This window comes from Stegostoma tigrinum, chromosome 6 (genome assembly GCF_030684315.1).
Source record: "Stegostoma tigrinum isolate sSteTig4 chromosome 6, sSteTig4.hap1, whole genome shotgun sequence".
Classification (NCBI taxonomy): Eukaryota; Metazoa; Chordata; class Chondrichthyes; order Orectolobiformes; family Stegostomatidae; genus Stegostoma; species Stegostoma tigrinum.
The window spans coordinates 15,020,514-15,033,069 of NC_081359.1; the positions used below are offsets into that span (position 1 = coordinate 15,020,514).

A 12,556-nucleotide genomic window follows, 5' to 3' on the forward strand; every position below is an offset into this window, starting at 1 on the left:
ATAACAAGGTGTAGAGCTGTATGAACACAGCAGACCAAGCAGCATCAGAGGAGCAAGGATGCTTCTTGGCCTGCTGTGTTCAACCAGCTCTACACCTTGGTTATCTCAGATTCACCAGTATCTGCAGTTCCTCCTATCTCTTGCCTTTGCCAAAGATGTGTTAATGAGATGTTAGTATATTCAAACAGTCAATTAGTAGTAGATTTTTATATATGTATTATTTTGTTAAGCATTTCAATAGAGTTACTGTTAAGCCAATTTCAGTTTTGTTTTTATTTTGTCTGTATTTTAACTGCAATGTAAAAATAGTGTGTTTTGCTCAAAGTCGAGTAGTTTGACCAATCAAATTGTATCTGGAACATCCTGCCTTACATTTACCTTTAAAACAAGAAAAAGTTTGGGTCTAGACTGCCTTCTTAATATATTTTGAGGGGCTTTGGTCCGGTCCCTAACACATGACCAGTGGGGTTCAACAGGAATCAGAGCTAGGACTGCGGTTGTCGACAATATGTATTACTGAATTGGAGGAAAGGAGTCAATGTATTGTATCCAGACTTGCAAACAACATAAAAATAGGTAGAAAAGCCAGTTGTGAGAGGGATACAGATAGCTTACAGAAAGATATTTATAGGCTAAGTAAGTGGGCAAAAAGGTGGCAAATGGAGTATGATATGGGAAAATGCAAAGTTGTTCATTTTGGAATGGAGAACCGAATATTACTTTAAATAATGAAAAATCAGAAAATTGCTACACAGAGACTTGAGTGGTCTTTGTGCACAAGACACAAAGCCAGCACATGGGTGCAGCAGGTAATCAGGAACGCTAATGAAATGTTGGCTGTTATTTCAAGGGACGGTTGGGTTATGAGAGTAGGGAACACTTACTGCAACTATACAAGGTGCAGGTAAGATCACATCTGCAGTTTTGTAGTTTTAATCCCCTTATTTAAGGAAAGATACCATTTCCTAGCAAGCAGTTCAGAGAATGTTCACTAGAATGACCCTGAGATGAAGGGATTGTCTTATGAGCGAAGGGTAAATGTTTTGGGACTCTACTCATTGGTGTTGAGAAGAATTAGAGGTGGTCTCATTGAAACATGTAGGATTCTTAAAGGGGCTTGGCAGGGTAAATCCTGAGATGATTATCCTCACATGGGAGAGTCTAGGACCACAGGTTAAAAGGGTGCCAATTAAAACTGAAATGAGGAGAAACAACCTCCCTGAGGGTTGGGTGTTTTTGGAGCTGTTTGTCAGAGAGACCTGTGAGGGCAGAGTCCTTGTGCATATTTAAGGCTGAGATAGATAGATTCTTGACCAGACAGGAAATTTAGGGTTAAGGGGAAAGGGCAGGAAAGTGGATATGAGGATTGTCAAATCATGATCCTACGGAATGGCAAAACGGGAAAAGGGGAATTTTGCCTACTCTTGTTCCTATTTATTACAGCTTTATTGAGGTAGTTTGAGCGTCTGAACTTTGGTGGAATCACATCACATGCTCTTTCAGTTACGTTGAAAGAGAAATCATTGTTGATTTCCCTGGGATGCCGACAGCAGAGCAGGCTGCTATCCATGTGGCCTACACGATATCATTGAACAGTACCATGTGCTCAGAATCAGCACAACTATGTTTTAACAGCACGACAGCAACACATTTCTCCTCAGAATTTACAGCAAAATAACAGAACTTTCAGCAAAACTAGGCCATGCTGGTACTTCCACACAAACCTCTTCCCACCTTATTTCATCTTAACTCGTAAATATAATCCAGTCCTTTCTCCATCGTGTGTTTATTCCCCTGAAATACACCTGTGCTATATGCTTCAGCCTCTCCCTGTGATAGCAAATGCCACATGCAAGGTATGGCACTTTGTATGTATTTTGTTGAAATGAAGGTACCCAATACTGATGGTTATGATTTGCCCTTAGGTGTCTTGGTTTGCTGTGGGCTGTTATTATCTTATGGTTGGCCACAAGAATGAACATGCCAGGCGTTATCTCAGGTGAGAACATTACCAGTATTACCTGGAGAATTGGGTAGTTCACTGTGTCCTTGGTGCTTTGCAAAAATCTGTTTCTCCTACTTTTTATTCTTGTTTTCAATGTTGTTAAAATATCTGCTGACACTCTGTTTTATAGTAAAGGGCATAATGTTCATACCGACATTTTATAATGTGACTGTGTATTTCACTGTGCAAGTGCACCTCAATTTATCACCAGTAATCTTAGAATCAGAGGCCATTTGGACAGGAAATCAGGGAATACTCCTACATGCACGCACGCACACGCACACACACGATATGGGCATCTGGACCAGCCCTCCCAACAGGTCGATGCGGCCAGAGCCGGCGGTTATTGGAAAATTTAAAGACTGGAGTTTGTTGAATAAAGGTATGATGGGTTGTGGAAGTATGACTGTTAATTGGAGCAGGTGCACATTACCCATGCTCTAATGAAATGGCTCAGCATGCTTGGTACTGAATGGACGCCTCCTATTCCTGTTTTTTGTACATGGAGCATGTATAACTTCAGGCAGCTGCATAAAGACTAGTGAAGAGCTTGAGATAAATTGAGGCAGCTTGTTTAGTCCTGGATTCTGTAATTTCTAAGGGCTAGGATCAAAAGGGAGGAATCATACCTGTAATGGTGATCCTGTTTTTTCAGGTTGGTACTTTTGTTCCCAGCGGATGAATTGTTATATCGTAAGACATGACAGCAAAATAGGCCATTCAGCCTATTGATCTACTCCACCATTCACTGAGACCATGGCTGATTGTCAAATCATTAACTCCAATTATGTGCGTTGTCTTTGTAATTCTGATTCTCTTGCTGATTAAAAATGTTTATTTTGACTCATCTGAATATTTTAACAAGGCAGCTTCTACAAACCTCTGTGACAAGGAATTTCACAGATTCGCTACTCTGAGGGAAGAAATTCCTCGTCATCTCTGTTTTAATTGGGCAACCCCTTACTTTGAAATTATGCCTTCTGGTTCGAGACACTCCCACATGGAGATGCAACCACATTTATCCTGTCAAGCCCCCCCAAGAACCTTCTGTCTTTCAAAAACACCTCCTCTCATTCCTCTAAACTCCAATGAGTACAAACCCGAACTACTTAACCTCTCATTATAAGAAAGTCCCTCTATACCCAGATTCAGTCAAGTAGCCTTCTCTAAACTGTCCCCAGTGCCCATATATCTTTCCATAGATAAGGAGACAAAAACTGTTCAGTGTTCTAGGTACACTGTCTGTGGAGTTTTAGAAATACCTCTCTGTTTTTATACTCCATTCCTGTTCTGTTTTTCACTAATACTTATTTGGGCAAAGCAAAATGGCAGTAATTATAATAAAGTGTGAAGCTGGATGAACACAGCAGGCCAAGCAGCATCTCAGGAGCACAAAAGCTGACATTTCGGGCCTAGACCCTTCACTCAAGAGTTTTAAGAGGTATACAACACTATTTATTGGAATCACAAATGTTACAAGCATTACTTCTCAGCAGAATACTGCCAGTGGAAAACGAAGGTAATTACGCTGTGGTCCAGAGAATATTCTTGTTCTTTAGGTCTCTGACCTAGAGCCCTATGGTTGAGAGTTGTTTGTAGGTTCTTGCAGTTATCTCTGAGCCCCTGACTCAGGGTCATCCTTCTTAGAGTCGTTGGTCCTAGATTCTTGCTATAACTATGCTGGTTCCTCTTTTTTTAAAAATAACATCATACCCAACTTTCATATCTATATACATATCTCTGGTAAGATGCTTCTTACTAACTAGCTCTGTGAATAATTTTGTCAAGCTGTTTCTTGATCTAAAATCTTTTCTGTCTGGAGTTCGGTTATTTTGTCTTGTGTTGTACGTGTAACTTTGTTTTCTGATTGTTATCTGCTCGGCTGTTCTTCATGCTAGCCTGTTACCTTAAAGTACTTGCTATCCCTGCTGCCTGCTGGTTAATTTAGTGAAGCTGGCACTATATTTTCATATTAACACCCTATAATTCCCTTTGAAAGGCCAATAACCACCTTTATCACCCGTTATAATTGGATCCTTAACATCTTGAACTTGGACCTCTTTGTAATTCATACACAGTGAGCCCCAAATCCTTCCGTGGTGCAGCCTACTGCAGTCCCTCTCCATTTAAATAATATTTCTTGCTTCTATTCTGTTTGCAAAAATGTATAACTTCACATTACCTCACATTATACTCCATCTGCTAAATTTCTGCCCACTCACTTAATGAGCCTAAATCCCTTTGCAGACTGCATCATTCTTATTCCTAGCATTTGTGTTATCAATAGACTCGGTGATAGTAAGTTTAGCGCATTCACCCAAGTCTTTAATATATGTTCTAAATAATTTGTGGCCCCAGACTTATCCCTGTGGTGCTCCACTAGTTTTGGTTACCATCCTGAAAATGCCCCTTTGTCCAAACTCTTATCTTCTTACAGTTGTTTAATCATCTATCTTTGCCAGTATACCACCCCATATACCATGTGCTCGTATCTTAAGCAGCCTTAAGTGCCGTCCTTCATCGAACACCTTTTGGAAATTCAAATATGACACAGCTACTTGTTCCCCTTTATCTATCCTGATTTTTACTTCCTCAATTAATTCTAATACATTTTTCAGGAATTTTCCCTTTCATGATGGCATCTGAATCTACTTTGTGTTTCTAAATGCTCAGCTATGGCGTTTTTTAGATAGATTCTAACATTTTCCAGTGATGGATGTTAAGGTAACTGGTTTATAGCTATCTGTGACTTTTGTCTCCCTTCCATTTAGATTGACGGTGTTACACTGGCGTTTCTCCAATCCTCTGGCACTTTTCTAGAAATCTAAGGATGATTCAACTCTTCTGCCATTTCTTTGTTCCCCAACATTATTTCTGTGCTTCGTTCTCTAATTCAGAGATAACAACATGTAGTGATAAACTTTGAGAATAAACCTTAGAGCCCTGAAGTTTCACTTTTGCCCTGAAGATCTTTCAAAAGCGTAGTTTTGGTCTAATGAAGCAGAATGTACATGTAGAGCACAATGTGTAATTGAAGACCAGTGTTGGAAATATATCTTTATCTAGCAAAATCATTGTTAAAATTCAGAAGTACGCAAATTCCCACGTTTTCTGAAGCTATTTAGAATATCTGGAGAGTTTGAACATAGTTGTCCTCTTAAAGATGTGGTAGTTGCTGACTTGCTGTTACAGAAGCACAATAAATAAAAACTCTGTAGCCACTGCAGAGTTTTTGGGTTATTGTCAAAACTGACTTTTCAAAATGTTGAGACTTTACTAGTATAAATGTTGTCCTGAATTGAAGAATAGCTAGTGTAGATTCGGTTGGATGCATTGTAATTTTCACCCAAGTAATACGTTTGAGATTGCCACAAATTCCAGAACCAGGACCTGGGATCAGGCTTAACAGGGTAAAGGTATACAGCCGAGATTGACTGGCAGATTTTTACTGGGCAAAGATATCAAAGGATTTGGGACAAAGGCAAGCTGAATGGAATTGAAGTACTTATTAGCCATAATGTCAGTGAATGATGGGACAGATCTAAGGGGCTGAATGGCCTCCTCCGGTATCATACATTGGACACGCATTAACTGGAAGGTATTGACTGTTTGAACTTTGTGAAGAGCTAGTTCTGTGGCTTTCTGATCACATTCCTCAATCCTTTTATATTAGAAAAAGATTTGATTTGATTTAAGCTTTATTGTCACCTTCTAACTGGTCCCTCTGTTCCATTAGGTTTGTGCAGTAACTTAATCCCTTGGGTCACATATAATCTTTACAGTAATTCCTGTTAATCTGGGAAGACTCTTGGCTCGCTTGTCTAATAAGAGTTGTTCTAACCTTGCAGTAAAGCCACCACCCTTGAGCGAACCTATGGGCCAGCATGGATTGCCTATGGCCATTCCTTTGCAGTGGAAGGTGAACATGACCAAGCCATGGCTGCCTATTTCACAGCAGCACAGCTAATGAAAGGGTAAGTGTTGGCCGTCCACTGGAACCGTCAAATTTCAGGAAATCTTTTCACATAACTTAAATGACTCTTCACTGGCGATATCCATCGAACTTTTGGATTTTAGACAGACAGTATTCTCCATTTTTTTGCTACTATGTGTTTGGTTTGAAGCCTCGATTGTTGATATGATCTGCCAATGTGATCTTCAAAACTCATGCCAATATCCCTTTTCATAAATGCCTATATTTCACATTTCTGTTTCCTCTCTAACTTCCACCAGTTTCCAATCTTTAAGTCTTAGTCAGCTCAGCTGAGTTGCTCACGTTTTCTCCTTTAGGTCTGAAAATATGCTTGCAAACCTCTCTAGGATTCGTGTGTGTAATCTAAGCTGACTCTGCCACATTGAGGGAGGAGAGATGCTGTCTTTCAGTTGACATTAAAAGAGGCTATCTCCCTGTTCTACTGTAAAAATCTTGCGATGCCATTCGGAAAAGAATGGGAGTCTTCAACTTTCAGCTTAGCAAGTATAGCACACTTCAAAATGATCAGGGTGCTTAGCAATATTCTCAGGTTGTGATGAGGCTCTAATTATGATCAAGTTTATTCACTTTTCATGTTCTAATGTATCATTTCCTTACAGTGATACCCATCACTTCTTGAAATGGTATGCTGCTGCTGTGGTACTCAGTGACATTTTGTTGAGAAGTAAAACATTGAAAATTAAATGATTGAAGTAATAGAACAGAAGGAGATAATTCTGCTCATTTAGAACTGCCCAATTTCATTGCAAACTCCAGATTTTCTCCATGATCTTGCAATTTATTTCTCTTCAAGTACACCTCTTTCTGGAAGTTCCTGTGGAATCTGATTCCATCATCTTGCCATGTAGTATGAAGAGATTTGTCCCTGTTTCTTCTAATAGTTTTGTAATCTGTCTCTCTGGGTAGCGATCCACGTGGTAATGGGAACAACTTCTCTAATTTACTCTATCAAAAATTTTGTTCTTAGTACCTTTACCAGACCTCCTTTTAACCTCCTCTGGTGGGAAAAAAAGAATTACACCTTTTGTAATCTCTTCATGTAACTGAAGCTACTCACCTCGTATTTTTTGAGTAGATCTCTCCAAGGCTTTGACATCCTCACTAACTGAGGTGCCCCGTATAGGCTGCAATATTCAAGCTGATGCCTACCCGGTGATTTGTAAAGATTTTGCATATTTTCCTTTTTTTTTGTATTCCATGCCTCTTTTCAAAGCCAATAATTCATATATTTGTATCCAATTTATTGATTTGCATTCGTGCTCTACTACTGAAGTTGACCCTGTATTGTTGTGGTTAATTTGCGTGGATTGTTTTTCTTTGTCCCATTTTCATAACTGAAGTACAGTTGTGGTCTGATCTTTGTCAGCAAGCGGCTTTTCCACTGTAATACGCATCATTCACCCATGTCAGATCCAGCACTGATTTCTTTGTTTTTTGGTCTCAAAAAATATTCAATATGGATCTCCTTGTGCATATTTTAATGTCAGCCTACTTATCCTTTACTCTGTAAGAACCAAAAGAACTGCAGATGCTGTAAATCAGGAAAAGAAATATCAGAGGTAACGTTTCGGGTCAGGAGACCCTCAGAACTGTTCCGGGGAAGGGCCACATGACCCGAAACATTAACTCCGATTTTTTTTCCTCTTGGATGCTGCCAGACCTGCTGAGCCTTTCTGGCAACTTCTGTTTTTTTTTTGTTTTTTACTCTGTTCTGAGAGTAATTGCAGTCATCTATTGGCACTCGCATTATTTTAAAGTTCCTCTCAATTTTTCGGAGTTTGCTCCCCTTCTGGAGCTGTAATTTGGGGTTTATCGTAAATATTCTGTCCCTTAACTCCAATCAAATAGATTCAGTCTTTGAATCTTTCTGCTTAACTACAATATTATTGTTGCATTTTCCAACCCTGTTCCTTTCCATCGTTTTCTTTTCACTTCTGTATTTGACCTGAATACACGCTAACCAGGAATGTTCAGTTCCCAGTCCTGCACCTATTAAAGCCGGGTTTATTCAAATGAATAACACCTGCAGAATTCTAATTTGCAAATGCACCTAGGTGTTCTTAAGCCACAAGTATGCAGGTACAACAAGTAATTATGGCTCGTGGAATGCTATCCTTTGCTGTGAGATGAATTGAACATAAAAGTAAAGATTGAAAAAAAAGAGTTGCGGTTGCTTGAAATCTGAAGCAGAAACAGAAATTGTTGGAGAACCTCAACAGATCTGGCAGCATCTGTGGAGAGGAAACAAAGGTAACATTTTGAGTTCAGTCCAGACACGTTCTGAAGAAGGGTCCCCAAACTCAAAACGTTAACTTTGTTTTCTCTCCGCACTAGCTGCTAGATCTGAGTTTCCCCAGCAATTTTGATAAAAGTAAGGATGTTGTGCTTCAGATAGGGCATTGGCGAGACCACAAACTTAAAAACTGTGTAGTTTTGCTCTCTCCTTTTCTTTATTTAAGGAAGGGTGTAAATGTACTGAAGGTGGTTGGGAGTAATTTTCCAAGATTGATACCTTGAAAGAGCAGGTTGTTTTCTGAGGAAATGTTGGATAGACTGGACTTGTTTCTGCTGGAGTTTAAACTGAGAGGTGACTTTATTGAAGTTTACCAGATCCTGAATGGTCTTGACAAGGTGGATATGGAAAGGATATTTCCTCTTGTAGGTAGTCCAGATATGGGGCAAGATATTTAATAATATGGGGTTGCTCTTTTAACATAGAGGTGATTTTTTTTTTGCTCTCTGAGAACAGTACAACTTTGGAGCATTGGAATTCTGCCTCAGAAATTGGTGGAGGCAGTGCCATTGAATATATTTAAGGCAGAGTTGGATTGATTCCCTTGCCTGACAAGATTTTAATTTTGTGACGGGTAGATTGGAATGTGGAATTCAAAACACAAATACATCAGCTGTGATCATCTTGAATGATGGGGCAGGTTTCAAGGGGCTGAATGGCTTACTGCTGGTAATTTGTATGCTCATAAGCAGGATCTTGTGTTGGAGTTGTCACAAGTTTATCTTAATACAGTAATCCTTACATTAACACATTTACATTTCAGCACGGACTCCTAGCTTATGTTGTTTTTTTCCCATGCATCTTAATTGGTATTTTGTTCTATTTGTTCCCTTTTTTAATTGGCCTTGTTTCTTGTTTCTTCTTTCTGCAGGCCCTCCCTTAGTTAAAGTAGTTTAAACTCTCCCCTACAGCAAATGCAATGATTCTCTTTCTCCACCCAAAACTCAATCTGAACTGTCTTTCTATTTATCATATTGGTGTAAACCAGGAGACATGAAGTAACATTTGTCTAATACGTTAAAAAAATCTACTAAATTCTAAAACCTGTGCAACCATCATTTAGTTTTTGTGTGACTGAAGCAAGTCTTGATTTGCAGGCATTTCTGTGCACTGTCTGTAATGCTGTTGTTCTGTTTACTAGATTTGATTTTACTTATACCTCCTCAGAAAGCACTGTGGAGTTAGACGTTTCATGTTCTGTTGCCTGCAGGTGTCATTTACCAATGTTGTATATTGGCCTCGAGTATGGACTAACCAATAATTCTAAACTGGCAGAAAGGTTTTTCAGTCAGGCCTTGAGCACTGCACCCGAGGATCCTTTTGTTCTTCACGAGATGGGAGTAGTGGCTTTTCAAAACGCAGAGTAAGTATTCAGAATTTCTTAATGTGCATGCGCATGATCAGCTTAGAAATTACGTAGCAAGTTGAGCTTCACTAGTTGAAATCTTCCAGAAATTCAGAATGCTTAAGCAGAGAGAACGTGTCGGTGTTGGAGGGGTGTTTTGTTAGCCTCCGTTCCTGAAACCTATTGGAAAGTAAATACTTTGCCAGTGAAATGGAATTACCAGTAGCGGTTCCAGGCAACTGCATATACTCCATGTGTCAAATAATTCCAAATTGTGTTTGGGTATCCAAACTTACTTTCCCTCTCACACGTTCTCTTTTCTTTGGCATGCTAAGTTACACTGGTTGTGTTTCTGTGTCTCTTGCGCCATTCCATGTTAAATGCCTCAACATTTTGTCTTTTTTGACAGATTAGTGCTCATTTACATTGTTCCCTAATTCCAATGTGTCACCAAAAATTGTGAAATATTTGCCCATGGGAAAACAAACCAGGTCTTGAAGTCACTCAAGGCCGTCAACCTAGTGTTATTAATTATTCATCTACAATGCTAATTATTATTAGCAAAAGGATTATAGAGTTGATGAGAATTTTTGACTGTTATGATCTGGAATATGCTGTGTGAAATTACGTTAGAGTCAGATTGAGTAAATTGAACTGCAACAATTTGGTTCAACACCACAATCTCAAGGGCAGTTATGGTGCCTTGGCCAGCAATGTCCACATTCCCATGAAATAATTAAAAATGAACTTTTAAAGGGGAATCTGAGAAATACTTTAAGAAAAATTTGTAGTGCTGTAGGGAAGGGGACTGCCTATACTTGGATAGTTCTTTCAAGAAGCGATGGCATAATTGAACTCTGATAGCATACAATTCAAGGATATAGTAAAAGCAAACAGCAAGATTTTATATAAGTGTCCTGCAAGGTAGGTGTATTGTTACTTGAACTGAAAACCTAACATAGAAGCCAAGCATCTCTGCATTCTGCACAGTCAAAAGCTAATGCGTTTATCAGGTGAAGGAGGATTAAGTGCTGGAGAAGCCTAGAGCAGGGATGCAAACTTAATCACACAGGAAATCCAAAACCTGGAGCTACTAAAAAGGATTCTCCTAGTCAATCCAATAGGAAATTCAGGCGAAAAATCTTTATCCCTACAGCGGCGAGGACATTGTACTCAATACTGCATGGAGTGATTTGAGGTGAAAAGCGGAGGTAAATTTAACAAGCAGCGAGATAATTGGGGAGAAAAGAATGGAAAACCATGCTGATAGTGAGATAAAGTGGAGTGAGAGAACGATGGTGTGGAGCGATTGAACAGCCTGTTTCTGTGCTGTAAACATTTGGTAATTTTATATTTTCTTTGCTATGTTTACATTTCTAGTTGAAATCGCTGTAATTTCTTGTTCCAGTAAAGTGAAAGGATCTGCTGCAGTGAAGGAAATAGGAGAGAAAACAGGGGAGAATGAAGGGGCAGACAGGTGAAATAAGAGCAGGGAGAGGCCTAATGCAGAGTGTTAACTTCCTGAAGTTCAAGGCAAGAACAAACCTTTAAGTTTGAAATTTCAGTTTTGAGTTCATCTACTTGTACAAATAAATACTATATGAACCTTTTGCTTGCATCGGTTTCCTCCCACAGTCCAAAGAAGTTCAGGTTAGGTAGGATTGGCCTTGCTAAATTGCCCATATTGTCCAGGGATGTGTAGGTTATGGTTGATTTAGCCATGGGAAGTACAGAGTCACAGGGATGACGTAGAGGGTGGGAAGCTCTTCAAAGGGTCAGTATGGATTCAGTGAACCAAATGGGCTGCTTCCACCCTGTAGGCATTTTGTGAAATCTGTGATACAGTATGCTCATAGAACGTATTAGCCATCTCCAAATCCATTGATCCCAAGGATCTACCTAAGAAGAGGATAGTTTATGAAATTTCAGGTGGAATTGGAACAAATGTTTGGAATGAAAAACTATTGCAAGTTAAAGAGGAATGAGCAATGGAGTGGTACTCTTCCTGAAAACTAGCATGGGCATGATTGGTGAAATGGCCTGCTGTGCCATGAGATTCAAATAATATTGGCACAAAGCCACCCAGATACCTAGATTGTAAACTGCAGCATGATGCATTGACAGGGATTTAGCAAATTCTAGATGTATACCTAGGTTATCACAATGGCAAGGTAGTAGCGTGGGAACTGATAAGATAACTGATGAACACATTTGCAAGAATAAGGACGTTAATATATTAAACATTAGATAAAAGGATTTTCCATGCCAGAGATTCTGAATCCATGGTTGTTATCCTGTATCATTTTTGCTGAAGTTAGTTTAATTCATTTTGTTTCAGCTGGAAGGCTGCAGAGAAGTATTTTCTGGATGCATTAGATAAAGTGAGAGCAATCGGAAATGAGGTAATGTATTTATTTCATACTTCCGAATAAAAACTTCCTTAATCTGGATTGCATCATGTTTTACCAAGTAGCTGAACATAATACATTGTAATATGATAAAACAAATTTACTGTACTTTGCTGAGGCCAAGCATCAACTCTCTGACACCGCCTCCTAATGCTCCCTCGATCATGACCTCACCCTGACCACCAAAATACAAAAAATTACATATCACCCCACTAACCTCCATATCCAATGTATCATTCTCCACCACCTACATTCCAACCCCACAACCAAAGATATATTTTTCTCCCCACCCCTACCTGATTTTCATAGGGACCACTCACTCCCCAACTCCCTCATCCGCACCACCCTCCCCTCTAGCCCCACCATCCCTGGTACCTTAGCCTGCAACCACAGGAAGTGCTACATCTGCCCCTACACCTCCCCCCTCACCTCCATCCGAGGCACAAACAAATCTTTCACATCAGACAGGGGTTCACTTGCACATCCGTCAATGTGGTCGATCGCATCCACT

General features: G+C 39.6%; 1 protein-coding gene across 2 annotated transcripts in view; it reads left to right on the plus strand.

The window, feature by feature from the left end:
- cdc16 (cell division cycle 16 homolog (S. cerevisiae)) overlaps positions 1-12,556 on the plus strand; it is a 51,875-nt gene that overhangs the window by 21,456 nt on the left and 17,863 nt on the right. For both annotated transcript variants that reach the window (XM_048532327.2, XM_048532329.2), the window contains exons 11-14: positions 1,926-1,999; positions 5,854-5,979; positions 9,503-9,655; positions 11,976-12,039. In XM_048532327.2, coding sequence (XP_048388284.1) covers positions 1,926-1,999; positions 5,854-5,979; positions 9,503-9,655; positions 11,976-12,039 — 417 coding nt within the window. The remainder of the gene's footprint in view (positions 1-1,925; positions 2,000-5,853; positions 5,980-9,502; positions 9,656-11,975; positions 12,040-12,556) is intronic.